General features: G+C 56.2%; 1 protein-coding gene across 5 annotated transcripts in view; it reads right to left on the reverse strand.

Annotated features, from left to right (window-relative positions):
• Positions 1 to 557: 557 nt before the first annotated feature.
• TRAM2 (translocation associated membrane protein 2) overlaps positions 558 to 16327 on the reverse strand; it is a 67533-nt gene continuing 51763 nt past the window's right edge. For all 5 annotated transcript variants that reach the window (XM_081828412.1, XM_006748667.2, XM_081828415.1 and 2 more), the window contains 7 exons: positions 12817 to 12875; positions 11669 to 11753; positions 11058 to 11128; positions 8397 to 8501; positions 7961 to 8104; positions 6994 to 7157; positions 558 to 5898 (listed from right to left, as the gene is read on the reverse strand). In XM_081828412.1, coding sequence (XP_081684538.1) covers positions 5825 to 5898; positions 6994 to 7157; positions 7961 to 8104; positions 8397 to 8501; positions 11058 to 11128; positions 11669 to 11753; positions 12817 to 12875 — 702 coding nt within the window. In that variant the 3' untranslated portion in view covers positions 558 to 5824. The remainder of the gene's footprint in view (positions 5899 to 6993; positions 7158 to 7960; positions 8105 to 8396; positions 8502 to 11057; positions 11129 to 11668; positions 11754 to 12816; positions 12876 to 16327) is intronic.

Consider the following 16327-nt stretch of genomic DNA (forward strand, 5'->3'; position numbering starts at 1 on the left):
CGCTTCCTGTGCAATCCTCACGCCCTGCGGGGGTCCATGGCTACCTGCCCCCTGTAACTGCACTCCTCTCCTGTGCTCTCTGAAGACCATTCTGGAAAACACGGACCGCTGCAGGCAAGAGCAGGCCATAGAACAGACCCCAGCACTCCCCACGGCCCACCATGATGAATACTGTTCAGCACCAACAGCAGGATTTTACACGCACACCTTAGCCCGTGACTGCATCATGCAGCAAGCTCACAGTGCTTCCCCATGGAGCTTGGCGGCAGACCCCGTGTCAAGAAAACACCTTTCCGCTTTTCTACTTTATGGTTAGACTCAAAAATGCCTAGAATGACCCAGCACTCAAGATAACTTTCTCCATCCTTCATTCCAATTCCCTCCTTCCTGGGACCAAAACGAACAAATACAGCTCAAAACAGACATACAAGAAAGGACTGTTAGAGTGAAAAATGGTATGAGATTAAAATGGACACAAAATTATTTTTCAAGTGAAAACAAATGTAAGCATCCAGATTAAAAAGGAAGATAAGGAAAGTGACCAGAGACAATGAGACTGATAATTCTATGCCTTTTATTCAGTTATTTCAAAAATATTTGATTTGTTTCAAAATGTACATTTAAAAAATCCATACAAAACTGTAATTTGTTTTAAAACCAGAAACAGTGGAAAGGCTTTTGAAAAAAGTTCACTGAAAGTAAAAAGACCCCCCCACCCCCACCCAAAAAAACCCCCACCTTTTACATGAAAGCATAAATACGGCAGGTACAAATTTTCCTTGAGTTCCTAGTTGAAATTTGGTCCATGACATGAACAGGCTAAAGTAGAAAAACAAGACAACTTGTCCACATTTGCATTATGAGTTGCTCACGGCACCAGCAGCCTCAGCTCATCCTTTAGGTGTTTACTGAACAAAAGAACTGAAAAATGAGGTGTGGGGTCTCCTCACATGAACACTCGAATCTGTACCCAAAGACACGGCGGAGCTTACAGCCCCAGCCAGCCCCTGTCAGTGAACAGTGCATGCGTGGCTGCCCCTCAGAACCACCTCCTTCCTCTCCACAAGAACAAGAAACTCTAGAATGCTCTTAAAGTGACGGTGACATCTCAGGTGTCCCAAGAGATCTTATTCCCAGACACAGATTTATTTAATGCCCCATCATGAGGATGTTTTTTTTTTTCCTTTTCAACTGATTTTTTTTAAAGAAAAATCTATGGCCTTCTAAGGCGACGCTACACTGTTCTAGGAGAGTGCCACAGAAACCCACCCAGGATGGAGAGATGACCGCGACGAAGGGAAAGTAGCGCACGTTTCTTCGGTAGGGGAGGACGACCCCCCTCCCACGGATCCCTTCCCTTCCTGGCTGCAGGGCGCTTAGGGACAGCAGGGCCTGTGGAAAGACCACGGGCTGGAGGAGTTATTGCACAACCCGGAGGAGCAAGGGGATGGTGGGCAGCTGCGGCTGCTAACATAGGTAACACTGAGTTAGGAGCGCGGAGAAACTCTGCAACGGCCAGACCAGACCCACCGTCAGACCGGGGTCTGTGAGCAAACACTTGTGACTGGGAAGTAAGAGTAAACACCTTGATCATATCAACTGTGGGTTGAATGGCAGGCAAAATAGATTGGAAAAAGTTATAGCCAGGCTACTTTTCTTTTTAATGGGGGGGGTTGGGGCGCTGGGAGGCCTGGCAGAGCAGGGCTGGCAGTGGGGGGCCTCGTGCCCCCAGGCCCCTGGGCTTCCCTCCACAGGCAGGAGGTGCAGGTGCCTGCGGCCAGGCCCTCAAGGCTTCTGCAGCCACCCGTGTGGGCCAGAAAGCCGACACAAGGGAGAAACCAGAAACAAAACCTAGAACATACCATGAACCCCAACACCTTGGGGGGGACGGAGACAAATGAGGCCAAACTCCCAATCTGTGTCCCTTTTGCATGGAATGTACCGGGGTCCAGTGTCCTTGGCTGCACAGGACAACCCGCCCCAGAGGCCTGCCACGTGGGGTTGGCCACACAGCACGTGCGGAGGCTGGGAGGCCCCACGGCAAGTAAGGCACTTCGTACACAAAGAGGAGGGGGGCCTGCTTGGGACAAGCACTCTCGGGTCGCCGAGCACAGGGTCAGCACGGAACACAGCAGTCCCAGTGCTTTTCTGAGACCTCTAGAACAAGAGGCACCGAGCGGGCCGCAGGGGAGGCGGCGGACGAGCAGCAGCAGGTAAACTATGCCTGTGGGAACCAGAGAAAAGCGAGAGGGTGAAGGCTGCCTCCTGGGCCAGCCAGGGCCGGAGAGGGGTTCCACGGAAGTTTCACACGCTCGGACAACGACCCGCTTCCCCGGCTGTACCCAGAGTTCCTTCGCAGGAGCAGGGCTGCGGGCAGGGGAGGCCGCGGGAGGGAAGACAGACCACTCTGTTGTCCTGCCTCCACCAGGGAGGAACAGAGGGCGGCCACGACATTCGCGAACGAAGTGTGTTCACTTGGGTCAGCAGGGGAGCCAAACCCGACTGGGAAGGCGGAAACCTGTGCAAGATATATCCAAACCAAGCCTTCCCGAGCCACAGGGGGCCCGGCGAGCCACTGCAAATTTAAAAAGGCGTCCAGGGAATAGATTTTTCTCTTGTGGGATCTTGGGAGGGGGCGTACTCTCTGCCTCTACCTCTCCTTCACCATTTAGAAAAAAAGCGAAAGGGCACGGAGGAGGAAGGTCCCTAAAGGAAAACCCGGCCGCACACTCCCCTGGAAGAACACCGAAGCCAGGCTTCAGGGCTCTCTGGAGTCCAAGGGATTCCAGTCAAGAGCGGCATTTGCAAAGGTGGCCGGAGCACAAGGTCTATTTTGGTGTCTGAAATGTTAGTAAGCGCTGCCTTGAGACAGAAACACAAAAGGTTCTCGGCAACAATTTAGGTCTGGTGGCCCAGACACAGACACACACACGCGGTTAGAATGGACTAGAACGGGGGAGAAGCAGCTCCCCTCCTGGCCCTGCCTGCTTTCCTCTCGAACCTTTCCCTACCTTCAAAAAGAACACGTGTGACTTATTAATAGTGCAGCTATCAGAGCCTGATGGTAAAAATAGCTTTCCCACCACTGAACCTCAGCAGCCCCGGCTCCCCCCGCCCTGCCCCGCCCCCAGCCTGCCCACGGCCACCTGCTCAGCCTCCCCCGCGCCTGCGCCGGGCAGGGATGTTTAGAGAGAGGCGGCTGTTGCTGAGGTAGATTAGCATCTCAGAGCTATCTGGCAGGGCCCTCACCGATGGCTTGGCACTTTGGGAACAGGAGAGAGCTAGTTTAAGACTGAAGACGACAGCCAAGGTGGCCAAATCAGGACAAGCCAGCACAAGCAGCTCACAGGATGAGGTGGGGTTATTTGGGCCCCTGGCACCCTGCTCTGAGCCAGCCTGCCAAAGCCCGGGCTCTGCTCAGAGATAAACGTGGCCGGGATGCCAGGAGGGTGACAAGGCTCCCTACAATCACTCTGATCCCCCCTTCCCCTCCGATCGTTCCTAAGGCCCGGCTGGTGACACGCGAGCCTTACTCATGGTCTCAGGGGTGTTGACATAGCGGAAAAATATCTTACTAACCCTCATCCCTGCGCACACCCTATCCTTTAAGAAACAAAGCCCCAGCCCCTGGGGCAGTGGTACCACCTCTGAATCACACCCGCCCCAGCGCCAAAAGCTTGCAGGACACTTCAGGAACACAGAGCCTGGTGGCCTCTGGCAACAAACACCTAGACCTCTGGCCACGAGAAGGGAGACTGCCTGATGCAGGCCTCGAGCGGCTTGCCCCGTCTCTCGGCCCGCAGCTCACAGCGTACCCGCCAAAGTTTAGCCAAAGTTTAACCTGAGGGAGCAGCCCCTTGGGGGGAACAGAACACTGCCCGGGACATGGCCAAGCGGAGGGCTGGGCTGAGCAGGGAGGCTCATGGGGCAGCTTTGGAGGCTGCTGGCTGGACGCCCTTCCCTCACCAGGCAAGGTGGGGAGCGTGAACGAAACCACAGCCTGGGCAGGGGTATTGGGCCAAATGGCTAAGGGGTCCCGGCTCAGGTCTGCTGGGTTGGTACCAAGCCACCCTCCTAGCAACGTTCTACTCTGCAGCCCAGAGAAGTGTCAGGGAAGAATGGGAGAGATGCAGATCTCCAAAAAGGCCATCCCGCTTCCTAAGGGTAAGCAGAGGCCAACGGCAGCTCTTCCCATTTCTATAGCCTTAGCCTGGACAGAGAGAGGAGGCTCTACAAATCCCTCAGTCACTGGAAAATTTAATCTATCTCTGACGCAAGTGACATGGAGGAGGGGAGTTACCCTGATGAAAAGGCCCATCTCCCCCTTTTTAGGATAATAATCCAAGGTTTAGCTTCTATGAGGTCAGAAAGAGGACCAGCACCTCAACTGACACATTTCTACGCCCACCAAGACCTGCTCCCCGCACCTCAGCACAGAGTTCACGAGTTCTTAATTAGGACTAAGCCTAACCCCTTCTGGAAGTCCTCCCCAGGCCCTGTATGGACTTGGAGGCCTTGTCTTTGGGTGGAACAGAAGGAAGAGGGGAGGGTAAGGCGGAAGCCTCCCCTTGGCACAGGTGTCTGCTCATCTACCCTGCAGATCATTCTGAGTCCCACTTTCGTACAGTCTAAAATGTTGCAGGTGTGCTCAAATATCACGGGATGACGACGACCAGCCCAAAGACACTCAACAGATGAGCCAGAGGGTGAGCAGCCCGGCGACCTCCCTGCGGCACCAGGGGGCCAGTGGGGGCCTTGGTGTTCCTGCAGCAGGAGAGACCAAGTCAGGCAGCGAGGCCAGCCCCTCACCGGGCCGCCTGGCTCTGGGCTTTGGGACCAGCATCCGCCGGGCCGCTCTGGTAACTGTGGTTGGGTGGGGTTTTGAATGCTGGTGAACGGTTGAAAAAGCGGCTGGGGCTGGGGCTGGGGCTGGGGCTGAAGAACGGCCTAGGGCTCCCACTCCATCATCTCTGCCGCCGTTACCTTCTCTGTATGCTTTGTTCTTGCTCTAGTGGGTGGGAAGACTTGTCCTCCTTCAGCACCTCCCCAGCAGAGCGAGGGCCGACTGGCCTCCGTCTGGGACCGGCCACCGGGAAGCGGTCTTGAGTCACGGGACCCAACACAGTTACCACCACCTTTCGGGCCCGGGTCGCCGTGCCCCACAGCCAAACACCGTGGCATTTCCGAGTAGCGGTAGTGCTGCTGGGCCTCCGATGGTGCGTGCGCAACTGGAATCATACATCTCAGTTAATCAGCACCTGGAGATGATGATCCAAGAGGACTGGTCTCTCCTCTCCTTGCCCAAACACGGGGGCCCCCCAGGGGCCTGCAAGCGGCCCTGGGCAGAGGCTCTGGGGCACGAGGCTTCTGACTCTGACAGGTCCCGGGGACTGATACTGGGTGTCGGATGGCCAGGACTGCAATTTGAGCTCCCTCTCGTTGTAAAAATCAGACAGAGAAAAATTGCACAATATGGTGAAAAGTCAAAGGAAGCAGCCATGAAGGAAGAGAAAGAGGAGGCCAGCCAACACAGAACCATGAGAGCCTGGGCTTCTAGAAAACCCAACACAGCACAGAGGTGAGGACATGAGGTGGCTTGAGGGAGAGAAAGAAGAAGAGTTTTGGTTTTATTGAGAATGGTTTATGGAAGAGTAAGAAGAGAAAGCCAAGAAATAAGAAGGAGGAAAAGCCCCGTTTGGAGACAGGTTCCTGCTGCTTGAGAGGCAGCAACAGGACTAGGAGGGGGGGAGGCAGTGGTGGGGGCCGGGCTCCCCACCTCCCTGCTGGGCCCCCGCAAGAGGATCCCTGTTCCAGCACTTTGGCCTCAAGGAGACTTGAGTTTCTTAGTCCGTGGGGAGGTGCCATTTTCTGCTTTCACCACTCCGTTTTCATGGTAACCTAGGAAGTGAAGGGAGACAGCCGTGGTGTTCCCGTGGGACAGGCGCAGGGCACACGGGCCGGGCCAGGCCGGGGGGGTGCCCAGCGCAGCTGCCCACCGAGAACGGCTCCCAGGGGGTTCCTGCTCCCCGAAGTGTGACTCTGCAGGAGGCTGGGGGGTCCCTGACTATCCTTTAGCAGAAGGGGGCCAAGGTGACAGAGGGGGGACCCAGGAACAGGCTGGGGCCTGCCCCGGCCTCAGGCTGGACCAGATCCTAGATGGAATCGTGTAGACCCCGCCCAGCGTAGACCCCGCCAGCGTAGACCCCCAGCGGCCTCGGTTTCTCTATGCCGCCTGCAGGGCACCGGCTCCCGGGGAGGGGAGAACGGAGAGGAGGCCGCAGAGGCTGCAGGGACAGGCCTTACTCGGAGGCCCGATGATCCTCTGGCAGAAAACACTGTGCTATCTTTTTACTGTTGTGGAGAACTCCTCCCTGTGCCTGCTCCAAGTCGCTGTAGCTGCAGCCTCGCGGCCGCACCCACTCCCACCCGGCCAGAGCCCCCACACCCAGCCGCGCCCGCCCTGCTCCAAACACACAGGAGCCCTGGCCCCGCGGCCCGCACCTGGAGACAGGCAGGTGAGTCAGAGCAGAGGCTGGACCGAAAGGGCAGGGCTGGCCGGGGGCCCGGGGCCGGCGGTTACGGGGGTGTGGCTGGGCCACAGGAGAAGTGGGCGTCCCACCCCTGCCGCCCACCTGGCACCGTGTCCCCGAGTCACTCCCGAAGACGGAAGACGAGCCAGCAGCCTGGGAGGCAGGCGCATGGTGCGACGCAGAGCGAGAGGGCAGGTGAGGACAGAGCCGTCCGGGCAACAGGCGGCAGATCTTGGCCAGCGTTCAGAAGCCACTTCGAGGCCACACTTCCCGCCAGAGCTCCCCACCCCCACCACGTGTCCCTGGCCCCTGCCCAGCCACGAGCCGGTGAGGCCCCGGCAGGAGCCCAAGCGTCAGGGCCCAGGGAAGGACTGGTCCAGGGAGAGCCTGCGGGCCCAGGGCCTGCGCTCCTCCCCATCCCTCCCAGCCAGGACCGCTACCTGCCCGGGGGCCTGGCACTCACCAGACTCCCTCTTGATGAGCCTGGCTGGCAGTCTGGGGGCAGCGGGGACTCTCCGCTTGGCACTCTGCTCGTTCCAGTACTCCCGCCAGTGCCGCAGCTGGGAGTGGATGAAGCGCCACATGAGCCAGGCCTGGGCGGCGCACACCAGCAGCAGCACGCAGAGCCTGCGGAGGACCGAGGGCCAGGCTCAGGGGGGCTGGGGGGGCACCCCGCAGCCCCCACCCCGCCACCTGCGCCCGGGAGAGCGTGCCAGTCTCCCCCCTAGCACACTGGACGGGTGCTGACAGAGGGATGGGGGCGCGGGAGACCAGGGAGCAGGAGGTGACAGGCGCATGTCCAGCTTCCTAGTCAAATGGCCACCATGGCCTCTCTTGTAGCCACAGCACAGAACGGGACTCCTTTAAGCTTCATACATAGAATGAAAGAATTCAAATGAATTGAATCAAGATACAGCAAAATAATTCTAGAAGAGTGGCTTCTCATCTAGCATGCCACTGGAAAGCTGAGCAACAGCGGACAAATCACACACCCTCCCAGGCCCCAGGGTCGCCTGGAAACACAATGGCTTCCTCCCTGCCTAGCCCCCTTCCCCGCTGTGGAAGGCCACTGGCCAAGCTGCCTAGCACACCACCGTACAGAGTCCAAGCGTGGCTGTAAATCAAGGGCCTGGACAGGACACGCATCGTGCACCACGAAGCACTGGGCAAGGGCGAGGGGACTCCCACTTGGGGACCCTGACCGCAGTCCCAGCAGGCCAGGCCAGCCAGTGAAGACGGTCTTGCCGGAAGGAGAAGGCTGGTATTCCTTCTCCTGTCAGGACTGCTGTCTAGAGATCTCCAGCGAAACATCAACGTGCAGGAGACTCGGGTCTGTTGCCCCCGACCTTCCAAACTGTGCCAAGTTCAGGAGGCTCCTGGCAGGGCTCAGGGAGCCTTAATTTCTCTCCTTGGGCTTCTTCCCAACTCACCTGCAAAGTAAGGTGTTGAAGTTCCCTTTCTCGGGGTCAAAGGCCTGGTTTTCCATGCGAGCAAGTCCAAAGCCGATGGCCAGCACGGCGAGGGTGAGGATGAAGAGGCGGGTGACCCCAAATACAGCAGCCCAGGCATTAAACCTGCTCGTGGAGGCGGAAAAGGGACGTCAGCCTTTAGGGCCCATGAGGGAACCTTTACCCACTTCTCTGGAAGCAACCCCACATGGAAAGAGCATGCGAGGGTAGCCGAGTAGGGTGTCTGAGGGAGGGAGGAGGGATCTAGAATAAGAGGCTCCGAAAAACAGCCTCAGGTTGCCGCCTGCAGGTAAGGGGCAGTTCCCACCCTGGGCAGGAGCCTCCCACCAGGCAGGCCTCACAGGAGTCCCCTGCCCACGGCGCCTCCGAACCGGCCAGTGGGCCTCGTGCCACTCACAGCTTCTCGTTGTTCTCGTCTGCGAAGTGGAAGAGTCGAGCCATGTGGAAGAGGGACTCGGTGCAGTACTGCAGCAGCAGCAAGATGAGGCCCAGGCGGCTCAGGCTGGGAGAAAAGGACAAGCCTCAGTCCTCCCCCCTACCCCCCCGGACGCCATGGAGAGCAGAGGCCAGGGCCCGGCACCCTGGGCTCCGCCTCCACGTCACCTCTCCCTGGCTGGCCCTCCTCAGCCTGCAGGATTCTTGGAGAGAATACTGAATCCCCTGGCTGTCCACCTGGCCTGTCTGGGTCCGCATCCCCCCTCCCCCTCCCCCCCGGTGAACCTGGGCTTTGGCTCTCACGGCACCTGTCCCCTTGCATGCTTCGCCCGGCCGGGACCAAGCACATAAAAGGTGCTTAGAACAAGGGACCAAGCCTTGCAGGTAGAAATACAAGGGATTCCCACCGTCTGGTTTTTCATTATCCAAGTCTTCGCGGCTAAGAGGTACATGGAGAGGCAAAACTCAACATAACGCAAAAATACATGCTAATGAGCCAGCCTCTTAAAACATTAGCACCACCCACTCAGACACCCCCCCTCTGCTCAATTCCAGGCACGGGGTCATTACGGACTTCCTTAGGCAGTTTGCTACAGAAGGTCAACTGTCGTTCAAATACACGCAGTAGGACTGCAGAGTGAAATGATGTGGGAGCGCTCCCACGGGCAGTGCTAACTGCGGATCCCGCCGCTTCCACCCAACAAGACCAAGGCAGGGCAAGATGGACGGGGAGGGTCTCGGGATCCTGAGGATGCTCGAGAGAATGACGTGAAAACTAGCCAATGTCCTCACATGGCCTGGAAAGTCCAACATGATCTTGCCCATGACCTCGTCTCAAACCTCACTTTCTGCACTCCGGCCACAATGGGCTTTACACCCACTCCCACCTCAGGGCCTCTGACCTACGGTTTCTCTGCCTGCACCACTGTCCCCCCAGATCTTCACGTGCCTGAGTCTTGTCATTCCTGCCTCCACTTGAGTCACCTCCTGAGAGAGTCTTCCCTCCACATGACAAAGGTGCCAAGGAGACAAGTCCCTCTCTCCCATTACCCAGCTTTATTATTCTCTTCATCACACTTAGCACCACAGGAAACTATTTTTTCTTTCTTTTTTTTAAGAGAGGAATGGGGTAGGGGCAGAGGGAGAGAGAATCCCAAGCAGGCTCCACACCCAGCAAGGAGTCCAATGCGGGTTTCGATCTCACAACCCTGAGATCGTGACCTTAGCCGACATCAAGAGTCAGACGCTCAACCGACTGAGCCACCCAGGTGCCCAGAAACTCAGTTTTCTTAATGGTCTGCCACCCGCTAGAATGGACACCCAGGAGAGCAAGGCCTTGGTCTTCCTTCAGCCAGATGGGACTGCAGCTCCTAAGGCAGCGCCTGGCCCGGGGGAGGAGCTCAGGTATGTGCTGAGTGAAGGCCTCTAAAAGTCAAGCTCTTCACCAAAACGAACACCAATGCATCAGTTGGCATTTCAGAGGTGCGTCTTCCTGGGGAAATCCTATATCTCTCCTTTCCTCACACTCACTTCGGAAAACCAGAACCAGGATGGAGAAGGGAGATCATGGTCCTTACACGAGCAGAGAGACGGCTGCACCAGCATCACCGGGGAATGGAATGGGCCTCATTTTGGAGGGTCTGCTGCTCCCTACCCTCTCGGTTCTATTCTGATTCCAACACAAGAATCACAGGACTCTGCCCGAACAGGGTCAGACTCCTGTCCATCTCCTTCCCTGGGACATGTCAGACGTGAGATAAACAGATCCTAGAGCATCTCCTGTCTTTGGGAGGAAGAGTGATGATACAGCAAGGACCCAACAGCAGGAAGCGCTCTTTCTACCTGGTCCTGCCTGCACAATCTCACCCAGGTCCTCACCGCATGCTGCTGGGTACTGCACGAGCACAGAGCTCATCCCGCCATATAACCTTTGCTCCCCAAAGACCCAGCCAGGAGTTGATGCCGTATCAGCCTCCAGAGATAAGCGAGCAGATGCAAGAGCTGCCTTCCTCCTAACTCCATTACCCCAGGCCAGTCACCCTCACAGGACGCCAGCCGTGAGGGTCTGGGAGATGATGGGCTCAGGGACCTCCGGGGAGCCTAGCAGAAAGTTATCCATCGCAAACCCTCAAAATGTCGGCCCAGAGAAAGGACAGGGTGTTCTATGCTGCACAGATAAAGCTCAAGAAAATTCCAAATTAGCAATGACATATCCTACTCATCAACAGGATTCTTTCTGTAAGAGACACTCAAGGCCAAACACTATGGCAACTCCTGCGACTTCAAAGCTATGGTTCAAGTGCCACCAGCCCTCGAAGCCTCCCCTGGCTCTGTGTCGGGAGGACTTAGTCACTCTTCTGGGTTCCCACGGCCGAGCATACATACTGGAGCCCCACGCCGGTCACACTGAGCGGTCCTGACCTGTGCCAACAATGGTCTCTCCCGCTGGGCTGAGCATGAACCACTCAAGATAAAGCAATTGCCACCTCTGTGTTCCCAGGTCTCGCATGGTGCTTGGCAAACAGAAGGTGCCTAATAAATGCCTCCTCATCGAGTGCCTGTGTGGAGAGCTGCATGGACATACAAGGGCATGGCAGTCTGACCGGCTCGGGGTCTCACTCACTTTAAGAGGTATGCTCCGGCTATGTGGGCCAAGTACAGACAAATGTACTGCAGCTGACGGGGGATTTCCTCCTGCAAACAAGAGAAGCAGACGGTAAACGTGCCCCCCTGCCCCCAACTCCAGATGCAGGAACGGAGGGGAGGTGCAGAGGGATGACGGTGGGCCGGGCCGGGCTGCTCTCACCCAGCCGGTCCCAGATCACGCCAGAGGCCCACGCAACCAGGTTGCTGGCAAGCCAGAGGGCGAGGCACCAGCTTCCGGTCCGCGGGGCGGGACTGGGTTGAGAAAGAAGAGACAGGGACTGGGGAACAGGGCTTTTGGAAGTATTTCAGAGGGAGGCTATTTAAGAAGGAAAAAAAAAAAGACCGAGAAAGGCCAAAACCTCTGATCCACTATCCAGAAGACAAGAGGTAGACCTCCTGCAAAGCCACACGTCTAGCGTGGGAGGCAGGAGACGCGCTGGTGGCCTGCTCTCAGGGAGATCTTCGCGGAAACTTCGCTGGCTCAGCATCTTCCTCAACCCGCTGACACACCCCACCCAGCTCAGGCCCAGCGGCTTACTGCAGGGGGCAGTGGGGGGACGTGCGGCTTCCCAGCTGGGGAGTACTCACCTTCCGTACCTTCTGGAAGTACAGCTCAGGAAGTGCGTGCAGCCAGTAGGCCAGCTGACACAGGTAGAAAAACTTCACCTGGAAGCTGGAGACAAGGGAACGAGTCACACGGTAGGGACACACGGGAGGGATGAGCACGGGGGGAGGGGGCCTGGACTGTGCGAGGAGCTGGTCCAGGAGCCGGAGGGAGGCCCCGAGCCCAGGGACCCTGCTCCACAGACCAGAGCACTCCACGGGACGCAGAGTCCGTGGTGGGAAACAAAAACGGTGAAGAGTACAGCGGAGGGTTCCTTGGCTCAGAGAAGGGAAGGCTGAGCACAGACAGTGAAGATGGGGCACCACTCTATTGAAGAGTGAACGGAGCTAAGTGGCAAAGGAGGCATCGCAGCTCGAAGCCCTTTGCTGTTGCTCTGAAGGGTCTCAGGAAGGCACTGAGGGCCTCCCGCGGGAGGCAGACCCTCCTGGTGTCTCGGCAGCACAGAGCAGGAGAGAAGGCGCACCAGCCGCGCAAGGCTGGGAGGAAGGTGCACTGTGAAGGGGTGCAGGTCACCAAGAAGGTACGAGGCCCAGAGAACTTTACAGAGATGCTCCGCTTCCGTTATCGGTCTCTGACAGTGTAGGCACCTGCTGTGGGCTGAAAGTGGGTGTCCCTCAAAATTCAGATGCTGAAATCCGAATCCTTGTGTGACGGTATTAGGAGGTGGGGCCTTGGGGAGGTGATTTAGTCATGGGGGCGGGGACCTCATTAATGGGATCCGTGCCCTTGTAAAAGAGACCCCAGAGGGCTCCTCCCAGGCTTCTCCACAGGAGGACACCACCAGAAGACCGCCCTCTCTGAACCCAGAAGCAGACCCTCACCAGACACCAGATCTTGGGCTTTTCAGGCTCCAGAACTGCGAGCAATAAATTTCTGTTGTATAATTTCTAAGCCACCCAGCCTCTGCCGGCGGGGCTAAAACGTCACCTCTGTGACAGGGGCTAGTGAGGAGACCTCATTTTGGGAGTCTCCAGTCAAGCGCACTAGCAGGAAGCAGCTCCCAGACAAGACTGCCGTGTGCACCACGGTGTCCGAAAAGGCTCGGGCTGTGAGCGGCTCCTGCCAGCGGCCCGGCTTGCTGCTCCCCGGAGACAGTCCTGCGAATACTCACGGGAGGCACACGTGTGGGTAGTCTTCCCAGAGGCTTCTTGGGTTTGTTAAATATCCTTCCTGTAGTGGGCAAGGAGAGACGGCCTTTAGACAGGAGGTTAGGAGACCCGCTGGGGCCCTGGGCAGGGCCAGAGGCACACCCAATCCCCAGCGCCAGAAAGAGGAAGAGACAGGAAACATGAAAAATGAAGGCTCTCTCTCTGCACGGGAGCCACCCGGCCCTCAGCCGGCTTCTTCACTGTGACAGAGCTATGACGTCGCAGAAAGAGCCCTAGTCTGGGGGCTGAAGACCTGTGTCTGGACGTGGGCCTGGCACTCACCGGCTGTATCCTCTGGGCAAGTTAGTCTCCCTAAGCTTCAGTTGGCTCGTCTGAAAATGAGGATAAAAATACCCTCGCAGAGTTATTGTTAGAAATAAATGTTATAGCTTATGTTTATGCGTCTAGCATTATGCCTGGCATGAAGGCACTCAGGAAATGCTTGTAGAATGAATAAGCAAGTGGACTGGAAAAACGAAAAGCCTAGTTTGGCTTTTCACATCGCTATGAATAAAAAGAATGCAGGACCGCACAGGCTTCCCCAGGAGGCCTCACCCCATAGGCCTCCTAAGTGCCTACCACACTGGGTCGTTATCGCGAGAGGTCTCCATTACTCTGCAAGTTCCTTCCCACCAGGGTCTTACCATGCCCTTCTTTACACCTCCAGCACCTAGCCCAGGGCCTATTGTACAGTAAGGGAGGTAACCTGAAAACCCTCCCGTCATGAAACCTCCAGAAATGCTGGATGACATCTAACAAGAATGCTCTTAAATGCAAAGGGCTTTCCCAGAAAGGGATCCCAAAGGGACAGGAGGCTAAAAGCCAGAGCAGTGAGGTGAGGCTGGGGCAGCCCAGAGGGCATTAGTCTTGGGGCCAGGGTGTTCGTGCCCACATGAGAACAGAAGACAGGGCCTCCAGAGGTGGAATCCAAGACCCTTGTGTAAAAGCAGGACCCCTGAAGAGCTACAAAAGACGGTTAGACTAGAGTTTGCACTAGTTTGGGTTGCACTAGACAAAGGGTAGACTACAGTCTGACCACCCATAAAGAGAGATTAAAGAAGCTTTCTGCTCATCCTGGGCTCGGGATGAAAAGCAAAATATATCATCCCTTGAAAATCTGTAACCTCAGGTTCACTTTCACATGAGTTTGGAGTTCAAACTTATACCCCTCGTATGGTCCAAGAACTACCAAGCTTAGAAATTAGTATTATTAATACTGTTGGGCCAGTGATACCACTGGGGCATACTCTCATCCAAGGATGTACAGGATCCTCACACCTAAAACCCTGCTAAAGAGGAGTCTGTAATCCAAAATTACAAAACATAAGAGGAAACACTCCTCTGTGAGCAAGAGTCGGCTGACATTACAAGAATCCAATAAAAACTTGTTGGTCGAATGAATGAATCAATGATGAATGCTTTAGGCAATTTCTCTCTTCTGAGGGAAGAACAAGGCTCTTACTAGTCCCTCAGAGAAGGTTAGGACAGTACGACCCTGTCATTCCAGGGAAATCTCCGGTGAGAACATCCCAAGGAAGCAGCAATGTACTTAAGAAAATGGTCCATCTGGGACTGAGGTAGGAGGGACATTTCTGCCCGAAGACAGACTGGCCAAGAGAAACAGCACTGAGAGAAACCTAAAGCCCAGATGACCTTGTGATTTTAAACAGGAACCCTCCTCGGCTTGGCCCCTTTTCTTAGGGGACAAGGAGGTCAGAAGTTTGAAGCCAACAAGCAAAGAACCTCCCCAGAAAAATGCTGCCTGCTTGTAAATGTCTAGTCCTCAGGGAGTACAGGGAAGGAGTGCAGGGAGGAGGGCGGGGGAGTCAGAGGAAAATGACTCACTGCCTTTTCCAGACCTCGGGCCAGGCAGCTGCCTGAGGGCGGCCGGGGTGCCCTCTGGGGGCCGGGGTGCCCTCTGGGGGCCGGAGGCCGAGGACCTGAGATCCCAGGGGGCCGAGTGTGGCAACCCTGCCCCAATCCTGGTCCCCGACAGGCACTGGCAGAGGTGCTGGGGGAACTCCTGAAATCCTTTGTTCTCTCCTTAACCTAGGGGCCAAGGGAGGCCCGAGCAAACTGGAACAATCTCTCCTTTTGCCCCCACAGCCTTCCTTTTTGGTGAACAAACAGAACCACAGAAACAGCAGAACCCAGTCATAACACAGCTGGTTGCTACCTAGACTCAGACATACCAACATCGTTTGTCCTTCAGGAACAATCACATACTCGAGTTCTGCTCTAAGTGGCCAAGCTGTTAATAGAAATCAGTCCAGGGTGAGGGGCCTGGCCCCCTCTACCAGGCTCTCACAGAGCATCAGACTTCAGGTTTGTGTTTTTTTTTTTTTTTTTTTTAGATTTTATTTATTTGACAGAGAGAGATACAGCAAGAGAGGGAACACAAGCAGGGGGAGTGGGAGAGGGAGAAGGAAGCTTCCCGCCGAGCAGGGAGCCCGATGCGGGGCTCGATCCCAGGACCCTGGGACCACGACCCGAGCCGAAGGCAGACTCCTAACGGCTGAGCCACCCAGGTGCCCCTCAGACTTCAGGTTTTAAGATATGAATGGAGACCTCCCAAGGAAGTTGGGCAGGGGAGACCAGACGCCTGCCCACCCTGCTCCCCCCAGTAGAGCGTGGGGGTCTTGTTTTGTCTTCTAACAATCAATAGTCAGTAGTTCAAAGGTAGATGATAAGTAAGGAGGTTGACCTCCTACATTATTGGTTGGTCCAGCCATGCTGTCCTCACTCTGCTTGTATAAATGCAGAGAGAAATGTCTGGATCAAGCACCCCCCCCCAAAACCCGGTTATTTTAGGGGGAGGGATCTGGGGAAATTTTTCATTTTCTAAAAAACCTTTATGTAATGCTCAATTTTTAATAGATCTATGAGTTTATAAAAACAAGAGACTCATGATTTTAAAAACTGCTGGGGGCCAGAGCAAGAAGACGTGCCTGCAGCTTACTCCCGCATCCTGACAAGCACAACTTCGTGAGCACGCGGTACCTGCCACGCTCTGCACGCGAGACACGGTGGTGGGCACGGGCCGTTCACAAGCAGCTCGGGGGCAGGGGGGACAGACCAACGGACGGCAGAGCACACACACGTGAACGAGAAAAACGCCACAGTACATGCTGGGGGGAGGGGTCCTGAGGAGGGGACTCTGAGGTGGAGACTTCAATGGCAAGGAGGAGCCAGCCACGGATTCAGGGGATGAAGCATCTGGGCAGAGGAACCACCCACGCAGAGCCCAAGGGCCAGGAGCAGAAGAGCAGAGGTAAGAAGAGGGGGACCCCGGTCACAGGAGTGAGGGAGAAAACGACTTCACTGCAAGTGGGACGGCAGCTTTGACACAAGGGTGCAGGACGTAGGTTCCAGAAAGCCCTGTCTGGCTGAGCAGAAAATGGATTTGGGTGGCAGGCCACCGGAGCGAAAACAGCCTCCTCCTAGAAGGACAGTCAGTGGTCCAGGCGAGAGAGA

Source organism: Leptonychotes weddellii, chromosome 8, assembly GCF_054177405.1.
Source record: "Leptonychotes weddellii isolate Sample4059 chromosome 8, ASM5417740v2, whole genome shotgun sequence".
In the NCBI taxonomy this organism is placed as follows: Eukaryota; Metazoa; Chordata; class Mammalia; order Carnivora; family Phocidae; genus Leptonychotes; species Leptonychotes weddellii.